The following is a 19,736-nucleotide window of genomic DNA, read 5'->3' on the forward strand; positions in this document are numbered from 1 at the left end:
TGAGCTTCCCAAAGGTTTTTCATAGTTCCTGCCAGGAAATTAGTCCCTGCATCTGTGAGGATGTCAGAGGGCCAACCTACCCTGGCAAAAATGTCTGCTAGTGCTTGGCACACACTTTTAGCCCTGGTGTTGCTTAGAGCTACTGCTTCCGGCCATCGGGTGGCAAAATCCATGAAAGTCAGTATGTACTGCTTTCCTCTGGGTGTCTTTTTCGGAAAAGGACCCAGAATATCCACAGCTACTCGCTGAAATGGAACTTCAATGATGGGGAGTGGCTGGAGAGGAGCTTTGACCTGGTCTTGGGGTTTTCCCACTCTTTGGCACACCTCACAAGACTGGACATAGGTAGAAACATCCTTGCCCATTCCCTCCCAGTGGAATGACCCCCCCAAACGGTCTTTGGTCCTGTTCACCCCAGCATGGCCACTAGGGTGATCATGGGCTAAGCTCAAGAGCTTGGCCCGGTATTTAGTTGGAACTACCAACTGTCTCTGAGGATGCCAGTCTTCCTGGTGTCCCCCAGAAAGAGTTTCCTTGTATAAAAGTCCTCTTTCTACAACAAACCTGGATCGATTAGAAGAGCTGAGAGGCGGTGGGTTGCTCCGTGCCGCCGTCCACGCTCTCTGGAGGCTTTCATCTGCTTCCTGTTCGGTCTGGAACTGTTCCCTTGATGCTGGAGACATCAGTTCCTCATTGGATTGGGGACATAGGCTTGGTCCCTCTGGAAGCGATATAGGGGATGGAGCTGTTTCTGTTGACTGTGAACCGCTCTCCGCTGGTGCACTATGTTGGGATTCAGGCTCCGGCTGAGCCTCTTGTGTAGGGTTATCGGCTGCTGCCAGTTCAGGTTCGGTGGGGCCCTCTGGTGTTGAGGTTGCAAGTACTGGATTCAGTGCTGGCACGGGGTCTGGTGTTGGTTGTTTGGCTGGTTCCGGTTCTGGGACTGGTTCCGTCTGGGTCTCTGGGACTGGATCCACTACTGCTGTTGCAGACATTGGCCTGGGGTCCGGGTCCATCACCTCTGACCGGGCCCTGATAGAAGTTTCCGGAACAGAGCTAGGCCTCACGGCTTGTTTAGCCTGGCTGCGGGTGACCGTTCCCACCCTCTTGGCCTGCTTCACGTGATTGGCCAAGTCTTCCCCCAACAGCATGGGGATGGGATAATCATCATAGACTGCAAAAGTCCACATTCCTGACCAGCCCTTGTACTGGACAGGCAACTTGGCTGTAGGCAAATTGAAAGAGTTGGACTTGAAGGGTTGAATCGTCACTTGGATCTCTGGGTTGATTAAATTGGGGTCCACTAAGGAAGCATGGATAGCTGACACTTGTGCTCCGGTGTCCCTCCACGCGGTGACCTTCTTCCCGCCCACACTCACAGTTTCCCTCCGCTCCAAGGGTATCTGGGAGGTATCTGGGCCTGTGGACCTCTGGTGTGATTCCGGTGCAATGAACTGTAATCTGTTGGGGTTCTTGGGGCAGTTGGCCTTTACATGCCCCAGCTCGTTACATTTAAAACATCGTCCAGCTGACGGGTCACCGGGGCGAGGTGGGTTGCTGGAGAACGGGGTGGTGGGACGATAAGGGGTCTGGAGGGTTCTTTGGGAGGTAGGTGGGGCTTTGGGCGGCCCCCGGTAATAGGGTGTGGTCTGGGGTGGTCCCTTCTGGTCTCCGCTCCAACTGCGACCAGTTTTCTTCTTCTCTGCCACCTCCACCCATCTGGCTCCAATCTCTCCTGCCTCGATTACAGTTTTGGGTTTCCCATCTAGGATGTATCTTTCTATTTCCTCAGGAACACCCTCTAAGAATTGTTCCATTTGCATTAGGAAGGGCAAATTTACTGGAGATTCAACACTTGCTCCTGATATCCAGGCATCCCAATGTTTCACAATGTGGTAGGCATGTCGGGTAAATGACATGTCTGGTTTCCACCCTAGGGCTCGGAACCTCCGACGAGACTGCTCGGGTGTTATCCCCATTCTGACTCTCGCCTTGGATTTAAACAGTTCATACTTGTTCATATGTTCTTTAGGCATTTCAGCTGCCACCTCAGCTAAGGGTCCACTGAGCTGCGGCCTCAGCTCTACCATGTATTGGTCAGTAGAGATGTTGTACCCAAGGCAGGCCCTTTCGAAGTTTTCTAAGAAGGCCTCAGTATCATCACCTGCCTTGTAGGTGGGGAACTTTCTGGGATGGGAAGTGGTACCTGGAGAAGGATTGCTAGGGTTTGTTGGTATATTCTGCTGGGCCTTTATCCTCTCCATCTCCTCCACATGCTTCCTCGCCTCCATTTCCCTCTTGTGGGCAGCCTCCTGTACCTCCTTCTCCAGCCGCATGAGTTCTATCTGTCTTTCATGTTCCCTTTGTTTTTCCTCAGCCTGAATTTTGGCTAATTCCAGCTGTAGTCGAGCCGAGGATTTGGCCATTCTAACCTCTCTGTTTTTAACTAACTTTACACCCGAGGTTTAGAAATAAACAAACAAAACTTGGCTGTAAAATTTTGCTGTGCTGGAATAGAATACCTATTCTCTGATAGTGATTGTCAGCCTACAGAAAAAGACAATTCCCTTGTCTCTGCTCTGGGCCCAAATTAAAGCAAAAAACCTCAAACTACTTGGGAACCTGCTTACCCAGCCCAAAGAAAAAAAAATTTCTTTTCAAACCTGTGCTCCTTGTAAAACAAAAAAAAAATCAAAATCCTAAAAAAAACCCTGCCACTTTTGTCTCCAGGCAAATGGGTAGAGCACACACCCCCTATTTACTTTTAGGAAGAAAAGAAAAAAAAACCTCTGGGTTGGAAGACTGTGAATTTCCCTGCAGGAGTTAAGTACCCTGCCTCCAGGCAAAGAAAACCTGCAATTCACAAGATAATCCCCTTTTGTCTCTGCTTGGCCACAAAGCAGAGAGAAACCAAGCTGCTTTCAGTTTCAAAGCTGCTTCTGGACTTCCTAAAAATTCCTTTTTAAAATCTGTATTTCTAGTTCAAAAAATCTCAACTGGATCTCAAAATGATTTCAGGTTAATCCCACCACTGTGCCACCATGTCACGGTTCCTCCCCCACTCTGAACTCTAGGGTACAGATGTGGGGACCTGCATGAAAAACCTCCTAAGCTTATCTTTACCAGCTTAGGTCAAAACTTCCCCCCAAGGTACAAAATATTACACCTTGGACTGGCCGCTACCACCACCAAACTAATACTGGTTACTGGGGAAGAGCTGTTTGGACGCGTCCTTCCCCCCAAAATACTTCCCAAAACCTTGCACCCCACTTCCTGGACAAGGTTTGGTAAAAAGCCTCACCAATTTGCCTAGGTGACTACAGATCCAGACCCTTGGATCTTAAGAACACTGAACAATCCTCCCAACACTTGCACCCCCCTTTTCCTGGGAAATGTTGGATAAAAAGCCTCACCAATTTGCATAGGTGACCACAGACCCAAACCCTTGGATCTGAGAACAATGAAAAAGCATTCAGTGTTTTACAAGAAGACTTTTAATAAAAAATAGAAGTAAATAGAAATAAAGAAATCCCCCCTGTAAAATCAGGATGGTAGATATCTTACAGGGTAATTAGATTCAAAACATAGAGAACCCCTCTAGGCAAAACCTTAAGTTACAAAAAAGATACACAGACAGAAATAGTTATTCTATTCAGCACAATTCTTTTCTCAGCCATTTAAAGAAATCATAATCTAACACATACCTAGCTAGATTACTTACTAAAAGTTCTAAGACTCCATTCCTGTTCTGTCCCTGGCCAAGACGACTACAGACAGACCCAGACCCTTTGTTTCTCTCCCTCCTCCCAGCTTTTGAAAGTATCTTGTCTCCTCATTGGTCATTTTGGTCAGGTGCCAGCGAGGTTACCTTTAGCTTCTTAACCCTTTACAGGTGAGAGGAGCTTTCCCCTGGCCAGGAGGGATTTCAAAGGGGTTTACCCTTCCCTTTATATTTATGACATATATAGATGTGAGAAATAACGGACCTCAACCCTATTGTCCCTCTGCAAATTTGTATACACAGAGTTAGTCCCTTACCTCTCTCTAAATGTGCAAAGTTTCATAAAGATCAACGAACAGAAGATTGTTGGGGGCAGAATAGAGCCTTCATTGATTTGAGATCTACTATACCATTCTCTCACTAGAGGGAAAACCTATAATGGCAGCAGGCCATAAAAGAGACCCAGTTTGGGTCTCATCTATCTCTGAGTTGTGAAGAATATGTATTAAGGTTGTAACAACCAACAAGAATGCACTTTTATATAGACATCCATGATTAAATCGAGTCTTCCTGACTAGTGATGTAAATCAAATCCACCCTGGGCATTACTGTAGGAAACAGTCAAAATGTATTTGACTACTCTGTATACTTGAGAGAAGCCGGAGGATATTTTTAGGAGTCAGCTTTAAAAAGTGTGTGTGTGGGCAGGGAGGCAAAGATTTGGGTGGCAGAATACTAAAATATAAGTTTTAGGTTTCTACTTTGACTTTTCAGGCAAGATTTGAAATTTACACCCAATTGTTTTAAACAATGCTTAATGATGATTTTGTTTTAGTCTCTCTCTCTCTCACACGGAAAATACATATCTCTTATTGTAAAAATTTAAGCAACTTACTTGGATAATAAAATACAGGTATCCAAGGGGAATAACTACCAGTATGAAGAGAGGTGAAGCAGATATGATTACTAGAATGGTTCCAATAACATCTAGTGTACAGTTTAACCAGGTCCGTAAATAGTAATGGAAGCGTAGATCAATGATAAACATGTCCTGTGATATTACACACAAAAATTAGTTTTAATGTCTCCTTACTAAAACTGTAGACATTTCTCAAGAAACTGTCCTTAGACTCTGAACTCCAACAACCCAAATCCTTTTACTGCAGCAAAAATTATTGGGGGAAAAGTTCTGGTGACATATGACAGACTAATTTAACATATTGTAGTCTGTCTATTACTACAAATAGATAGAATTACTCCCCTTTTCCCATCTGAACTTTGTTCAGTAGATGTTAGAGGCTTGTTGCTAAAATATCAGACTGTTCCATAGTTGGTGAGTATGCTCTAAAGCTTAACGCACTCAACTGAACTGCCACAGACAAATTCATAGTGGCAGCTATTGCTGCTTTCCCCTCTCAAAATACTATTAGGCAAGAGAAGGCATACAAGACTGGGAACCAGAAACCATGAATTCAACTCTCAACTTTTCTATTCACTCCTGTTATTTCTGTTCCTTTTATAATCTGTATTATTAATCAAGGCCTCATAACCCACTGAGAGGTTATAAAAGCTGGGAGCAAAACCCTGATTCTCAAAAGGCAGATCCAAGTCTCATTTACTTAGCCACACTGTCTTTCAGAAAGAAGCTACCAAATCTAAGTACATGGTTATGATGTCTGTTTCAGTGCAATATGCATCCTCCTTGGGTCCAGTCCACAGAAGATAGCAGCCTACCAGTAATTGCACATCATCCTTTAGCTCAAGTAGCAGATGTATATGGGCAGTGCTGAAGCTTGTGGGTTCAAACTATGTTTATGAGAGGAACGGGCAGCATTATAGTTATATGAAATAGAATTCTTTTGTTTTTAAAAAAACATAAGATGTTATATACAAAAAATAAACATTACAAATGTTAAGGTTGCAAAGTCATGCACTCAAAAGTTAAGAAAGGTCATTCCCTGAGCACTGTCCATTCTGTGCATTGAAAGAGGTATTGGGTGGGGATTGGGGGGATCCTAACTTTGAGAGCTTGAATTTCACACCTTAGTGTTCATTCAACATAGTTTGTCTGTAATCTTTTATATCAAGTAGCAATGCATTAGCAAGATATAAAAATTATAATCTTTTAATATCAGTGGGACATTTCACTTCATATTCTTTATGAAAATATGCTTATGATATGAATGACATAACTGAGATATACTTTATGCCAGATGGCGCATGTAAGATATAATTGGAAAGGTTATGATTTACTGAATGTGATTATCCAATTTGTATGCCAGTATCATTTCTGTATCTGAAGTTAGGAATATTAACTATGTATCTGTATTTCAAAATGTGTTACTTTGGGTGTCACCCCCAACCAGCCCTTCAGGTACAACAATGGAAAAGCCAGACAGGGCTAATGGGCCATTAGCAGAGACAATGAACTGTGAAAGAGCTTAGTCTTCCTGTGGATGCTCCAGACAGCCTATGAGTAATGGTTGCCACAGCCCTGCAGAGACATGAGGCTGAGTCACCTGGTACTGGACCCACCCCTTGTAATGCCAGTGTTCTTCCACTTGGAGACAAAGGGTTCCCGCCATACACAAGAGCTATATAAGGCAGGGGAGTGACATCATCATGTTTCTTCTCTGCCTCCGCACCCAGAGAGACACTGAAAAATGCCTGGAAGCAAGAACTAAACTTGGGGGAGAAGGGTTAAGCCTAAGCTGAAAGGGCATCTAGCTTGTGGGTAATAATATCTGAAGTCTCAAGCTACAGACCAGTGTAGCTACCTTTCAAGACTTTCTCTAATCTGCCGACAACAATATCTAGGGTGAGAAATTACTCTTTGTAACCAATTTCTTTAGTGAAACAAGCTTAGCTTGTGTGTTTTGTTTTATTTTCTTAGTAATCTGCTTTGTTCTGTCTGTCATCTCTTATATTCACTTAAAATCCACCTTCTGTAGTTAATAAACTTATTTCTCACTTATAATATAACCCAGTTTGTGCAATTCATAACTGAGGGGGGGATAAGAGGCTGTGCATACCTTCCTCCACAGAGGGAGGAGGAGGATTTCAAAATTTACCTTTGGGTCTGCACTCCAAGGGAGGTGGACACCTGAGTGCTGGGGCAAGTGCCTTAAGATGAGCCTTCCCAGAACTGATCTGAGTGTCTGTTTCATTCTGCAGTTGGGTGTGGCCCTGCCTGTGTGAGTGCTGGAGGAGACTTAATAGCCTGGCTCAGCAAGACAGGTAAAAGGGGTGCCCAGGCTAGCAAAACAGGCAGACTCAGTGGTATCTCAGCACATCAGATGGCATCCTAAGGGGGTAACTTGTCACAACCAGACTGAGCTCAACTCAGCTTAACACCTCAAGTTTGCAGGACTGTGCTCTGAGGTATGCACGCCCAGTGACCATGGGCAATAATATTAAAGGGCTTCAGTTGATAAAAGCTACTGGTGGTTTTTGCAGGAAAGTATTCTGTGGCATTTGTGAAGGCTTCTTTCTATACTGAAACTGATGTCTAGCATCTGGTATTACTCTTTGATTTTTAAAAGCATTAGATGGCATTAAAGTTGTAGTTCTTTGCAGTATATTTTCTAAAAAATGTGGACATGTTTTTCCTTTACCTTTGTGAATCTATTGATGATCTGACCTACTGGATTAGTTTCAAAATACTGGAGGGGAAGGTGCAGCACGTTGGCTAACATGTGATTATGCAATGTCCGAGAAGCACAGAGGGATCCCCGAGTAAGCACATATGCACCATAGCAGACCAGAAGACCTTAAGAATAAATGAATACATAAATAAATAAAATAATGACTGGTGGTTTTTTTCCTCTTCTAAACGGATTACACTTCAGCCTGGTAGGCCCACTATAAAGTTTTGTTTTACGTATGCATCTGTTCACATCTTACCCCTTCATAAGCAAGTCTAGCCTACCATTAGCAAGTGCGTATGATTCCTGTTAACACTAGCTGTGACATGGACACTGACATCTAACCTCACAAAAAATAGTAACACCTCATTAGCTAAAATGTGCACTTGTTCATACAACATTGACTTAGTTCCAAGGACAGTCATTTTACAAATTAGTCTAATCTGCCTTTTCAATAATTCCTTCACTTTACAGCTCCCTAGCTTGATCCTTTCTCCCTGCCACTCCCCTCGACCAAATGTGAAGTGATTCTATTCTGCTGCTATACACACCTCTGATTACAGAATTACCAATATAGTTTGTCTTTGTATTACCCCAATCTCCAGTCTCCATTACAGATTTAACAGAATGTAAAAGAACCCCAGGTAACTAAGCTTTGCAAATACAGAGAAAATAAAGTCTTGTATGCTTAGGCTTACCTTGTATGAATCCCAAAAGCCCATAGATACCCAGTTTGTTGTTTCTTAAGTGTTTCCACTCTGTGTGATCCTTATTTTTTTCTTCTTCTGCTGACCAGGTGCTAAGCCACAGATTTTGTCCTACGGCTACTGCATTTTGTCCCAAGTAAGCTGCTAGGGTTAGCCACACCCATAGCCATCCAAACGCTTGCAGGTATTTCAAAATAACTGACATTGACATCTAAATACAAGAAAAGCACAGGAGTTACTAAAAATGTCACCGTGAAAGACAAATTACAGTAAATGAACTGAATACACTAATTTCTTCAGACATTCATATAAATAATGAAATCTAATAATTTAATCACATGCAGTCATATTTTGGATCTCCAAAAATCTATTTTCCCCCTTATAATACAAATTTGTCAGCTGTACAGGGTGGGATACTTTTAATATATGCTACACACAACATTAAAAAGAACATTAAGATTACAAACTCAAGCCTAAAAATGTTAGGAAATGCCAGAATAAAGGTTGCTTAATCACCTATAACTTGCCCCCTTTCTTCAAATGCATCATAGTACAATAATTAATTACATGATCACATACTACTCTTTTCAATAGGACCCTAGTCTCATTCAAGTGCACAGGATTGATGATGCTTACTTAATAAGCAATTATTCATTATTAGTTTTCGTTTCACTAAACAATGTGTGCTGTTGACCTTATTTACTTCATGCTATTCAAACCCTACTCTGAATACAGAATTATGAATTTTTCTCATGGTCTTTCCTATAATGCTCGTCATTATAGTATCTGAGTACTACACAAATATTTATTAATTAATTTTGATGACACTCAGGGCATCATCTCCATTTTACAGACTGAAAGTTGAGGCACAGTAAGATTCAGCTCAAAAGCATCCAATCGTTTTCTGTGCCTAATTTGAGACATCTCAGACCTGATTTTCCAGACTACTTAACATGATTTTCAGAGGCTTATAACTTGACCAAATATGGGCAGATTTTCACAGTGATCGCAAAAAACAAATCCCTGACACAAAGGCCACCCTCTTGCCAAATTTCAAGCCCTGGCTCCAAAACATGGAGGCATTAGAACTTTTCAAAGAAGGGGTCACCAGAATTATTTTTAACACAGGCAAAACATGTTTTTCTCTAGCGCTGAGCTCAGAAACAGCTGAACTATTTGGCTGAATTTTTCCCAAAATATTCACCTTGAGGCAGGCACCTAGTATGGAAAATTTCAGCCCAAATGGTTAATGTTTGGCAAAGCTACCAATAACTGAAAACTGAGTCTTATAATGGGCAATGTCAGGAAATCTTAATCGGTGGCGCTACCAGCCCTGCCTATAATTACTTTAATACATTACATGTATATAGAAAACTACAAAGGTAATTTAGCTAATGCTTACACTGCCAGTAGCAACATTTTCTTTCTTCATTGAGAATGCTTTGGTTTGTTCAAAGGAAGAACTAAAAATAACAATTTTAAAATGTATTTTAATCGTAAATATGAAGTTAAACATCAAGAAAAACACATACACAGAATTAATCTTGAACAAAAAACAGTGAACTTAAAGGTCTGTGAATTCCTCTTCCTTGAAAATGCCACAGCGTATTTCCAAGCCCTTCCTTTTTATCATTAAAATGTTAGCGTATCCAGACACAATAACCACGATTGATGCAGTGTCTTAAGTGCACACAGTGCTTTACAAACTTGCAAATAGATATCCGCCCCTAGGAATTTACTCAGCTATCAAACAGAATATAGAGGCAATCTGATGTACACAAAAAAGCAAACCAAACCAATGTGAGAGAGCAGCATGAGTGCAAAGAAAAAACAAAGCCATATTCTTATGTTGCTTATGAACAGATGGAGATGATGCAAGAAGCCCCTCCCCTAGCCCAGATTTGCACCCAAATCTTGCACTGTGCACTCCCTAAGGCTGGACTAGTTCTAGTATCACATCAATTACCCTCCCCAAATCGGATCCTGGCTATGTACTACTTGCTTTCAGTACTCACCTGTTTTTCTGCCCCTGGAGCTCTTTTTGAGGCAGAGTATTGCCTTTTTGACTCTCTTTCTTTAAAGAAGACACTATAGTGAAAAAATGGAAAATACTTTTTTCGAGTCTTTATAGTTTGTTCAGACAGCTGCAATAATTAAGAAGCGAGGAATAAAAAGGAGAGAATGTAGGTGAAGTGGAAGTGGGGCTGCTCTATAACTATATATGAATACTGTATACTGACCTGGTTATTGGGATGTTTACTGTATGAATATGTTGGTTTAAATTAATATCAGTATCAGAGTTCAGGGCCAGCTGCACTTTTGACCCCCTCTTTAGCCTGAGTGAACCTTTTCAGGTGACAGACCCGTACCTTCACGTCTCAAAGAATGCAATCCTGCAATTTTTCCACTTTCAGAATAGTTTCCCAGGGTACAACACCCCTGTGTACTAACCCTAGTTACTCAGCAGACCCAGCTGTGTTCAACTACCTACAAGCCTTGTGCACTTCAGGATCCCTGTGACCAGTAGGTGAATACAGTGACTCCGAATAGCCTTTTCAAAACAGAAGTATTGTTTAAGCCCAATAGTAGGAACAAAGCATAAACAGAGAAATGGGGTTTTAACACAACAGATGGTCTACACATATATCTATCTTACCTAAAGGCATAAGTAGGACTATCTTAACCCAGACACCCTAACCTCTGAGGCCTGGTATTCAGTCTGGTCCCCGGCAGATTGCCTCTCCCCTCAGTTCTTCAGGGACTGTCCTTTTATCCACGCCAAAGTTGGGTGGATCCCCTGTCCTGTAGCTGCTAACCGGTCTGTTCAACTCAGCATGGTCAGAGGTAAAATTTGAAAGCAAATAACACCTGCATTGTCCTTTAAGTATCACTGTATGGGACTATCTGAAGCTATTGTCCATTTTCCTGCATATGTGCTGTTGACCCCTTGTAATCATGACAGAAAATGACATAACAATCTAACAGACCATACAATATTAATGAAATATAACAGCAGATCACATATCATTCACAAGCAGGCTGCAGGGAAAACAAGCAGGAAGCAGAACAATGGCATTAGAAAGTTACCTTTCTACCAACACTTAAGAGACGATGCAAGAGCCATTCACTTTGATGTCCTACCTCTCGCCCCCCACTAAGTCAACTGGACTAGTTTGTCAAAAAAGGTCAAACTTGGGAACACATGACTGAACTAGATGGAAAACGACACATTCCTTCAAGCAGGGGGAGACACAGTTAGAGGGAAACAGACTGACACCAAGACCGCAACAGTTACTGGGAACTGGTAAAGTGAGGCCTGCCTACTTGGCAAACCTCTAGGGGTGTGTGTGTGTGTATATATATATATATATACACACACACACACATATATACACACACACACAGACTGATATAATATATATATATATCTGTAATATGTCTGTATATCTATTTGTATATTCTATCTCTGTAATATATAGTAGTTGTTTTTTAAAGTTTGTGTGTTAATTATCTTTACTTACAGTTGCCAGGAGTGTCCCCTTTGAAGTTTGGCAATAATCTCTCTGTTGAATCTGGCCTATTTCATTATGCAAAAACTGATTTGCTTCCATCCCACTATTTTTCATAAATATATGATTACCCATAGAGGCCTTGCTAACCAAAAAACATGTCAATTTACACAGTAGCAGCATCATTTGCAATCTGAGAATACATTGTTTAACTAGTTTCAGAGTAGCAGCCATGTTAGCATAAGCTTTCGTGGGCTACAGCCCACTTCATCGGATGCATAGAATGGAACATATAGTAAGAAGATATAGATATATAGATATATAGATATATACACACACATACAGAGAAGGTGGAAGTTGCCATACAAACTGTGAGAAGCTAATTAATTAAGATGAGCTATTATCAGCAGGAGAAAAAAACTTTTGTAGTGATAATCAAAATGGCCCATTTAGACAGTTGACAAGGAGGTATGAGGATACTTAACATGGGGAAATAGATTCAATATGTGTAATGACCCAGCCACTCCCAGTCTCTATTCAAACCCAAGTTAATGGTATCTAGTTTGCATATTAATGCAAGCTCAGTAGTTTCTCCTTGGAGTCTGTTTTTGAGGCTTTTCTGTTGCAATATTGCCACCCTTAAATCTTTTACTACTATACAGAAATAGGAGATACAAAACAAGGAATTGTTTGTTTCTCAGCACTAGAGCAATACATTAAAAAAACCAAACAAACAATAAATTCAGAAACTTTCCATGTGAAATGTTTCCCAGCAACACTGAAAGAGTTGTCAGCTAGATAAAATGTTAAGCCTAAACATCCCTCTGAAAAGTGCAGGACACTTTCTTTGTATATTTGTGAGAGGAAGAGAAATGCTCTCAGGTTGACAATTCCTATGCCATACTTCTCCATAACATGTTCCACAAACTTATGGAAATGGAGGGGAGTTTCTAATGTAACACCATGTAGATTGGTGATGTACCAGCAGGTATTACTGTAATAACTAAAAATGACTATAAAAGTCAGAATTATTGAAGTGTCAGATACACCAAAATGAATCTTTGACTAAAGTCAATTAGGAGTTAACAGGACAAAAAAGCATAGGCAGAAAAATCATGGAACTATGTGGCAGTTTCCTGTTCCAGGAATTACTTATATTCACACAGGGCCTGGTCACAGGAGGGCCTTTAGGTGCCTGAAGTCAATGACTTATTATTCCAATAGTGCCTGAATTTTATTCCAGTTTATAACTTGGAATCTCAGTATCTAGACCTGCCTGAATTCAAACAAGTGATAGAAAGGTGAAAGCTTCTTTTACCAAATCCTTGTGCTATTCAATCCCCTAAAGGAAAAATATTTTCTTAGCAATTGATGTAGAAAGGTAAAACTAGGTTTTCGGAAAACATGGTATATTAAAAAATACTATATGTGCTCACTTTTCATTTGAGGTGTTTCTTCACTTTTATTTTCTGCACTGAAGACTTGAAGGAGCTCAGCAAAGTTAGGTCTTTCTGAGAGCAGCTCTTGGTAGGTCCCCATGTGCGCTATCCTGCCATCTTCCATTACAATTATAACGTCTGTCTGAGGCAGGAGTGTCAGGTTATGGGTCACTAAAATACGCGTCTGAAAAACACAAAACGTTTTATTTTTTACCATATGAAAATGAAGTGTATACTAACAGTACAAGGGAGTTTTTAAAAAAGGAGAGTTGCATATGGAATTGTCTTAGGAATTTATCTAGCTCCTTCTTTAAAGCAACCAAATAGATTTGAAGAAATTGTTACCATTGTTACATATTACAATAAACTAAGTAATGATCAAAGTACACATTATTATACTGCTGTTGCACACATGGTTCTTAAGGCATGTTGTATCAGCCTTACAAATAAAAATACTTTAGAATTAGGGAAGTGCTCATTTTTAATGATAACAGAAGATCATGAAAGCTCGAGTTTCTTGGTAAGAGTCCCTCTAAATACAACCTAGTACCATATCTATGTTGATAGCAGCCCTGTTCATCTTGTTTAGGCATCTGTCACTACTAGTGTTTTCAGTACTGGAACCTCCTTTTTCAGGTGTTTATTACCAATAAAGCAGGTGAAGAAGAGAAGGTTAAGAGGGAAGTAAAAAGAGGAACATCTCCACTTCCACCAATTCATGAATTCCATAGACATCAGCTAGCAGTAAATAATCTGCATAAATCAGTAATATTGTGGAAAGTTACTTTTCACCAAGATATTTGAATCTTTAACAAATTTTAGATGAGAAAACTCCATCCCCTGCCCACTCTTCCTCAGGGATTCCTTTGGTCACCAGAAAACCTTTTTGCCACTAACATTGGATGCAACTTCCTATCAAGTACATTTGGAAGTTGAATCTAGACAAATTCAAACTGGAAATAAGGTGCAAGTTTTTAATGGGGACAGGTTGTGGTATAACTAACCATTGGAACAACTTCCCAAGGGTTGTGGTGGATTCTCCATCATGAGCAGTTTTTTTAAAAGATATGTTGTAATTCAAATAGGAATTTTGGGGAAGTTCTATGGCCTGTGTCTGATGCAGGATAACTAGATGATCACAGTGGGTCCTTCTGGCCTTAGAACCTGTGAACCTTCAGCCCCCCTTTCAGCCAGGTGAAGGATCAATGGTGACCACAAGGCCCTTCCTCCCTCCTCACAGATAGAATCCACGGCACTCTTAAAATCTCTGTCAACTAACGAGCAAGGGCCAAGTTGGAAGCCGAAATATTATATGACTCTCTGAGACTGTATGGGTACATCTGTACTGCAATAAAAGACCCTCTTTGGCCGGTCAGCTGACTCGGGCTCAAGGGGCTAAAAAGTGCAGTGAAGACATTTGGGCTCAGGCTGGAGGCCAAGCTCTGAAACCGCACAAGGAAGATGGGGCTCAGAGCCTGGGCTCCAGCCCCAGCCCAAACTTTTACACTGTGCTTTTTATCCCTGAGGCCCGCGAGCCTGAGTTAGTTGCCCTGGATGCTGAAACTCGGTGCCACAGGTTTTTTATTGCAGTGTAGTTGTACCCTTTCACACTTCCAGGTCAGCCCAGGTTAAGTGTTAATTGTGTCTGTGTTCATAAGACTGCTTGATATGATTCAAATAGTATAATCAGCAGGGCTTCTTATTTAACAAGGTGCTCCCTCTTTTTACCATATATAACAAGCCCACTCAGACACGATTCAAGATTTTCAATTTGCCTGTTGTACTATGTGAAGACTGATTTATTTACCTTGTTTTTTAAGAGCCCTGAGGGCCCAATCAGCTTCTCAAAAAGATGCTTTCCAACATGTACATCTACAGCAGACAAGGGGTCATCCAGAAGATACAGGTCAGCATTGCTGTAAACAGCTCTAGCTAGACTCACTCTCTGCTTCTGCCCCACACTTATATTCACTCCCTAGGAAAATAAAAGCATTATTAGATCAAACCAGTCAAAAGAGATACACATGATTTACTAAAAAAGAAAAGGAGTACTTGTGGCACCTTAGAGACTAACAAATTTATTTGAGCATAAGCTTTCGTGAGCTACAGCTCACATCATCGGACGGAAGATACTGTCATTCTCAAGCAGCATGTCTAGCTCCTATCAGTTACACTATACCACTAAGTGAAAATAGACTGTGTAAATCACTTCAAGAGGAGATACCACATATGAAACATATTTGTGGTAGTTTTAATATATGTATATAATTTATTTTCCATTCTTCTTGAAGGTTATAGGGTTAAAAGTAATTGTTTACAGCTTAAAACTGCTGTTGTAAGTCAACCATAGAGCATGAAAGTAGGGACACAGCTTTACTTCAAAAGAGGAACTCTTTGGAAGTGGCTATAAATCCCCTTAGAGTTTTACAAATGTCCACTTAGCTTTATTTGAAAGAGTTTACAATTAAACTTTTCCATTCTGGTTCTCTCACTAACTTCCATACAGGAGCTCTAGCAAACTCCCAAGCTTAGGACTAGAAAAGGATATGAATGTATTTTATACAGTACATCTGCTTTGTGACAAACATACGTAACCTTTGAAAAAACAAGAGTGATTTGTGATAGGCGAAGTATCCGCGTGTTTGCGCACAAGCTGGGAAAAGGGGTAGAGAGGGGAGAGCAATATTATGGACAAGGGAGGGGGGTTTTCAGAAGCAACCAGCATTGGCCTAACTCTGTTCCCACTGATTTCATTTGGGGCAGAGTTAGGTCTTTCTAGTATTTTTCATGTTTAATGTCAATTAAACTACGTCTACACTAGAGAGGTTGCAGCGGCACAGCTGTAAGATCTCTCATGTAGTCTCTCTATGCTGACGGGAGAGAGCTCTCCGTTAACACAATTAATCCACCCTCAACATGTGGCAGTAGTTATGTTGGCAGGAGAAGTTCTCCTGCCGCCATAGCGCTGTGCACACTAGTGCTTATGCTGGCGTAATTTAGGTCACTCAGGGGAGTGGAATATTCACACCACTAAGTGACATAAATTTTGCTGAAGGCAATGTAGTGTAGACATAGCCTTAGCAAACTAAATGCATTTGGAAGACATTGTGAACTACAGCTCAGCTGAGTGACTGCATGTGATTTTTCAAGTTCTCACCCTTTCTCCAATCTCCGTTTGATCCCTATTTGGTAACTGCTCCAAATCTGGTAGTAGAGCGCAGGCTTCCAAAACCCTCTCATAATATGGCCTGTTCAGATCTGAGCCAAAGAGAATATTTTCTTGCAAAATGGAATTCTGCATCCAGGCCTGCTGGGAAACATAAGCCACTGAACCCTAAATAAAGAGAAAAGGCAACACTCTCATTTGGACAGTTCTACATGTGGTAAGATAGCATTTTAAGAACATCTGCTGTTCAAATTATATTTCAAAGTAAAGTCATTGGTTATTACTTCTAAAACATTAGCATAGTCAAACTGTTAGAATTCTAAAAAGTCAAATGTTCCAAACCAAGCTGTTGAAGATACTGGCTGAAATACTGTGCATGTTATGAGGGCATGTGCACACTATACTGTCACCCTTACACGAATTGAGTAAAATCTTACTCATTGAGTAGCCTCATTGAGAGCAATAGGACTTCTTGCATCCTAAGGTATTACTCAGTGCACTTAAAGGTAGCAAAACTGGACCTGTAGTTAGTACGTGGCAAATATAGGAAGATTATATTTTGGTTTAATTTGCGGTTTTTAATGTAAAGCCAGTTTTGAAGCATTGCTCAATTAGAACAACAAGGTGAAGTACTGCTTAATTCTGGAAACTCCTGTGGTTAGTTACACACTGCCTTTATGTACCACTGATGATCCAGCTAGATAAAAATGTCAACACTAGAAACTAACATGGTTTTATGGGACAGGAGTGATGATTTTAAAAGCTCCTGACTATATGATCATAGTGGATCCTTCTGACTTAAATGCATAAATCTATGAAAATCTATTAATTTTATTAAGAAATATGATGAGATTCATTGACATCATCCTCCACCCAATGAATCCATACTAACTCTTCAGTAGCTTACTCTATATCAGGAATTGGCAACCTTTGGCACGCGGCTCATCAGGGAAATCCGCTGACGGGCCAGGCTGGTTTGTTTACCTGCCGCATCTGCAGGTTCGGCCGATTGCAGCTCCCACTGGCAGTGGTTCACCATTCCAGGCCAAAGGGGGCTGCGGGAAGCAGCAGCCCCCACATCCCTCAGCCCACGCCACTTCCTGCAGCCCCCATTGGCCTGGAATGGCGAACCGCAGTCAGTGGGAGCTGCGATAGGCCAAACCTGCGGACGCTGCAGGTAAATAAACCGTCCCGGCCAGCCAGCGGATTTCCCTGACGGGCACGTGCCAAAGGCTGCCAATCCCTGCTCTATATAGTTCCCTGTCCCAAAGAGGCTCCCCCTCACTTTTGTTGTTGTTGTTTTTTATTTCCACTAAAATGTACTAAATTGATTCGCTTGCTGTAAATTAGCAAGAGACTTCAGACCCCTCTTTATTTAAACATTAGTGAAAGGCAATATGGTCTAGCGGATTTACATAGGAATGGAAGAAAGGGACTAACAAATTCTAATCTTACTCCAAAGTGACTCAAACTCAGGAGTTACTTGACAACTCTGCATTTATCAGTATTATGGTGATTGGTTAATTTATTTACAGTGTTTGGTATGATAAGTATTATTATTAGTGTGGGCTATGTTGAGAGGTTATCTTTCTGCTTAGCTGTTTTAGCCTAATATAAGCCTCTTTAAATTCTATTTTATTGTGATGGGCACTTGGACAATTTCCTCACTCTGTTCAACCACAGAAAGAGTTTATGCCAAGGGAGCTGTTATCATTGAGAGGGGCAGAATGAACTTCCTTCCATCTCTGTCCACAACTCACTTTCCCCCATTTAAATGTTTTCTCTCCTTTCTATGTGTAAGCCATTGTGAAATGGCTGACTATCTCCTGCAAAACTATATCACTGCTCCAAATGAGTTACGGTTGTATCACTCTTCTAAACCAGCCACTGTAGGATGTGTAGGCTTGATGCATGACCTTAATCCTAAGGATTTTTGCAATCAATAATTATAAATATAAATAATTATAGGTTTATGAAAACTAAATCATATTAGTTTTAGAGTAGGTGGCTGCGAATCAGTTAACTTGACAAGTAACATGAATGCCACCAAGCCATTTTTTCAAAGAATCCAATGGTCAGCATACTAAAAGAAATGCTTCCATTGTCAATATATTTTATTATATTCACAAATAAACCATCCTCTATAAAACAGTCATATTGTAATAATATAACTGTGGATACAAGAAACAAAATCAACTTTACTTTTCTCTGGACTGTTCCTTCAAACTTGTTCATTTCTCCAAGAATAGCAGAAAGGAGAGATGACTTTCCAGATCCAACCTGCCCCACCACAGCAACTAAAGAGCCTTCTGGGATCTTCATGTTCAAACTGGAAACATTTAGGAAGACAAACAACAGTAATCCTCTATAAACACTGTACTGTGTACAGAGTAGAATCCTCTTTAGTGGACACTAAACGGCAAAAATACAGCCTACTCCACTGTGACTGGGGAGGTGAATATTTCAGTTTGGATACCTGTGACTAGAGCATACTCTAGAACCCTGAAAAGCTATGGACTTAAGGAGACTGTAGTGTCTCTCTGCATGTTAAAAATTCACCATACACTATCAATTGCAGAATCAGGGCAACAGTGCAGTAGGAAGCCACCACACAGTACAAGATTAACAACAGTAAGAGACCATGTAAGTTCCGAAAGGAAAACAAAAACACCCTGTTTGATTTGTAGCTATTTTCACAAATGCTTTCAGGGGGCTCAGTGGTCCAGCTTGTGCAGCTGTGCGGAGGTACTGGGCCATCTTGTGCCTTCATGTCTCTGTTCTGGCTACCTGCATCATGAGTAGCAATGTGATAGGAGAAGACAGCTCTGGTCACATAGCAGTGCCAGCACCTCAGGAAGCATGCGCTGTTACGGGTTTATTCCATTCCCTGAGTAGTGGGGAGATCCGGAGGGATACTGTGGTCTGGGGAGTCAGTCTCCCACCTCGCTGTTCTGGGACATCACAACGTGCTGCACCTTGCACTAGGTGGACGGTTATGTCATGATCTATGTAAACTCCGCCTAGCAGAATGTGATGCCTGTACAGATTCTTGTTCAAAGTTACTTCACAAACCTTGATTCTTACTTATTTAAGATTGAAGGTCCAGTCTTCTCCCATCGGAAAGAAGCACCAATAAATCCCACAGCATGATCTGTTGCAATAAAGAGAAATCAACAATAAGTTACAGAGGCAGCCCCTCAGCTGATATTGCTGGTTAATCAATTTGTTTCTGCAGACATTGAATAACAACAACAGAAACAACAACAAAACCCTGCTTACTTCCACTGTAGTTTGTGTTGATGTCTTGAGGGTCGAGGTCTTCAGAATACAGAAAATCCTCTAAACGACCCAGAGAAACCTTTGTCTGTAGAATGCACAAACTTTTATGCTATTTGGTTTTTTAAGCAATACTTCATATATTCTAGATTACACCAAGAAACAAACATGTCTATTCATTTATTCTGAGATGGGAAATGAACAGAAAATGTTTTCCTTATGTACATTCATAAAGGTAGCTGAAGTTTTAGGCCAGTGGTCCCAAAACTGTGGG

The 19,736-nt window shown here is 41.0% G+C and overlaps 1 protein-coding gene across 3 annotated transcripts in view; it reads right to left on the reverse strand.

Annotated features, from left to right (window-relative positions):
* LOC140894923 (multidrug resistance-associated protein 1) overlaps positions 1-19,736 on the reverse strand; it is a 71,862-nt gene that overhangs the window by 13,882 nt on the left and 38,244 nt on the right. For 2 of the 3 annotated variants that reach the window (XM_073303835.2, XM_073303844.2), the window contains exons 10-20: positions 19,466-19,550; positions 19,271-19,337; positions 18,389-18,515; positions 16,178-16,354; positions 14,828-14,995; positions 13,018-13,204; positions 10,088-10,160; positions 9,475-9,535; positions 8,064-8,283; positions 7,336-7,490; positions 4,617-4,772 (exon numbers count right to left, since the gene is read on the reverse strand). In XM_073303835.2, the coding sequence (XP_073159936.1) occupies positions 4,617-4,772; positions 7,336-7,490; positions 8,064-8,283; positions 9,475-9,535; positions 10,088-10,160; positions 13,018-13,204; positions 14,828-14,995; positions 16,178-16,354; positions 18,389-18,515; positions 19,271-19,337; positions 19,466-19,550 (1,476 nt within the window). The remainder of the gene's footprint in view (positions 1-4,616; positions 4,773-7,335; positions 7,491-8,063; positions 8,284-9,474; positions 9,536-10,087; positions 10,161-13,017; positions 13,205-14,827; positions 14,996-16,177; positions 16,355-18,388; positions 18,516-19,270; positions 19,338-19,465; positions 19,551-19,736) is intronic. The other variant, XM_073303853.2, reaches the window with a different exon arrangement.

The sequence above is a fragment of the Lepidochelys kempii genome, chromosome 1 (genome assembly GCF_965140285.1).
Source record: "Lepidochelys kempii isolate rLepKem1 chromosome 1, rLepKem1.hap1, whole genome shotgun sequence".
In the NCBI taxonomy this organism is placed as follows: Eukaryota; Metazoa; Chordata; order Testudines; family Cheloniidae; genus Lepidochelys; species Lepidochelys kempii.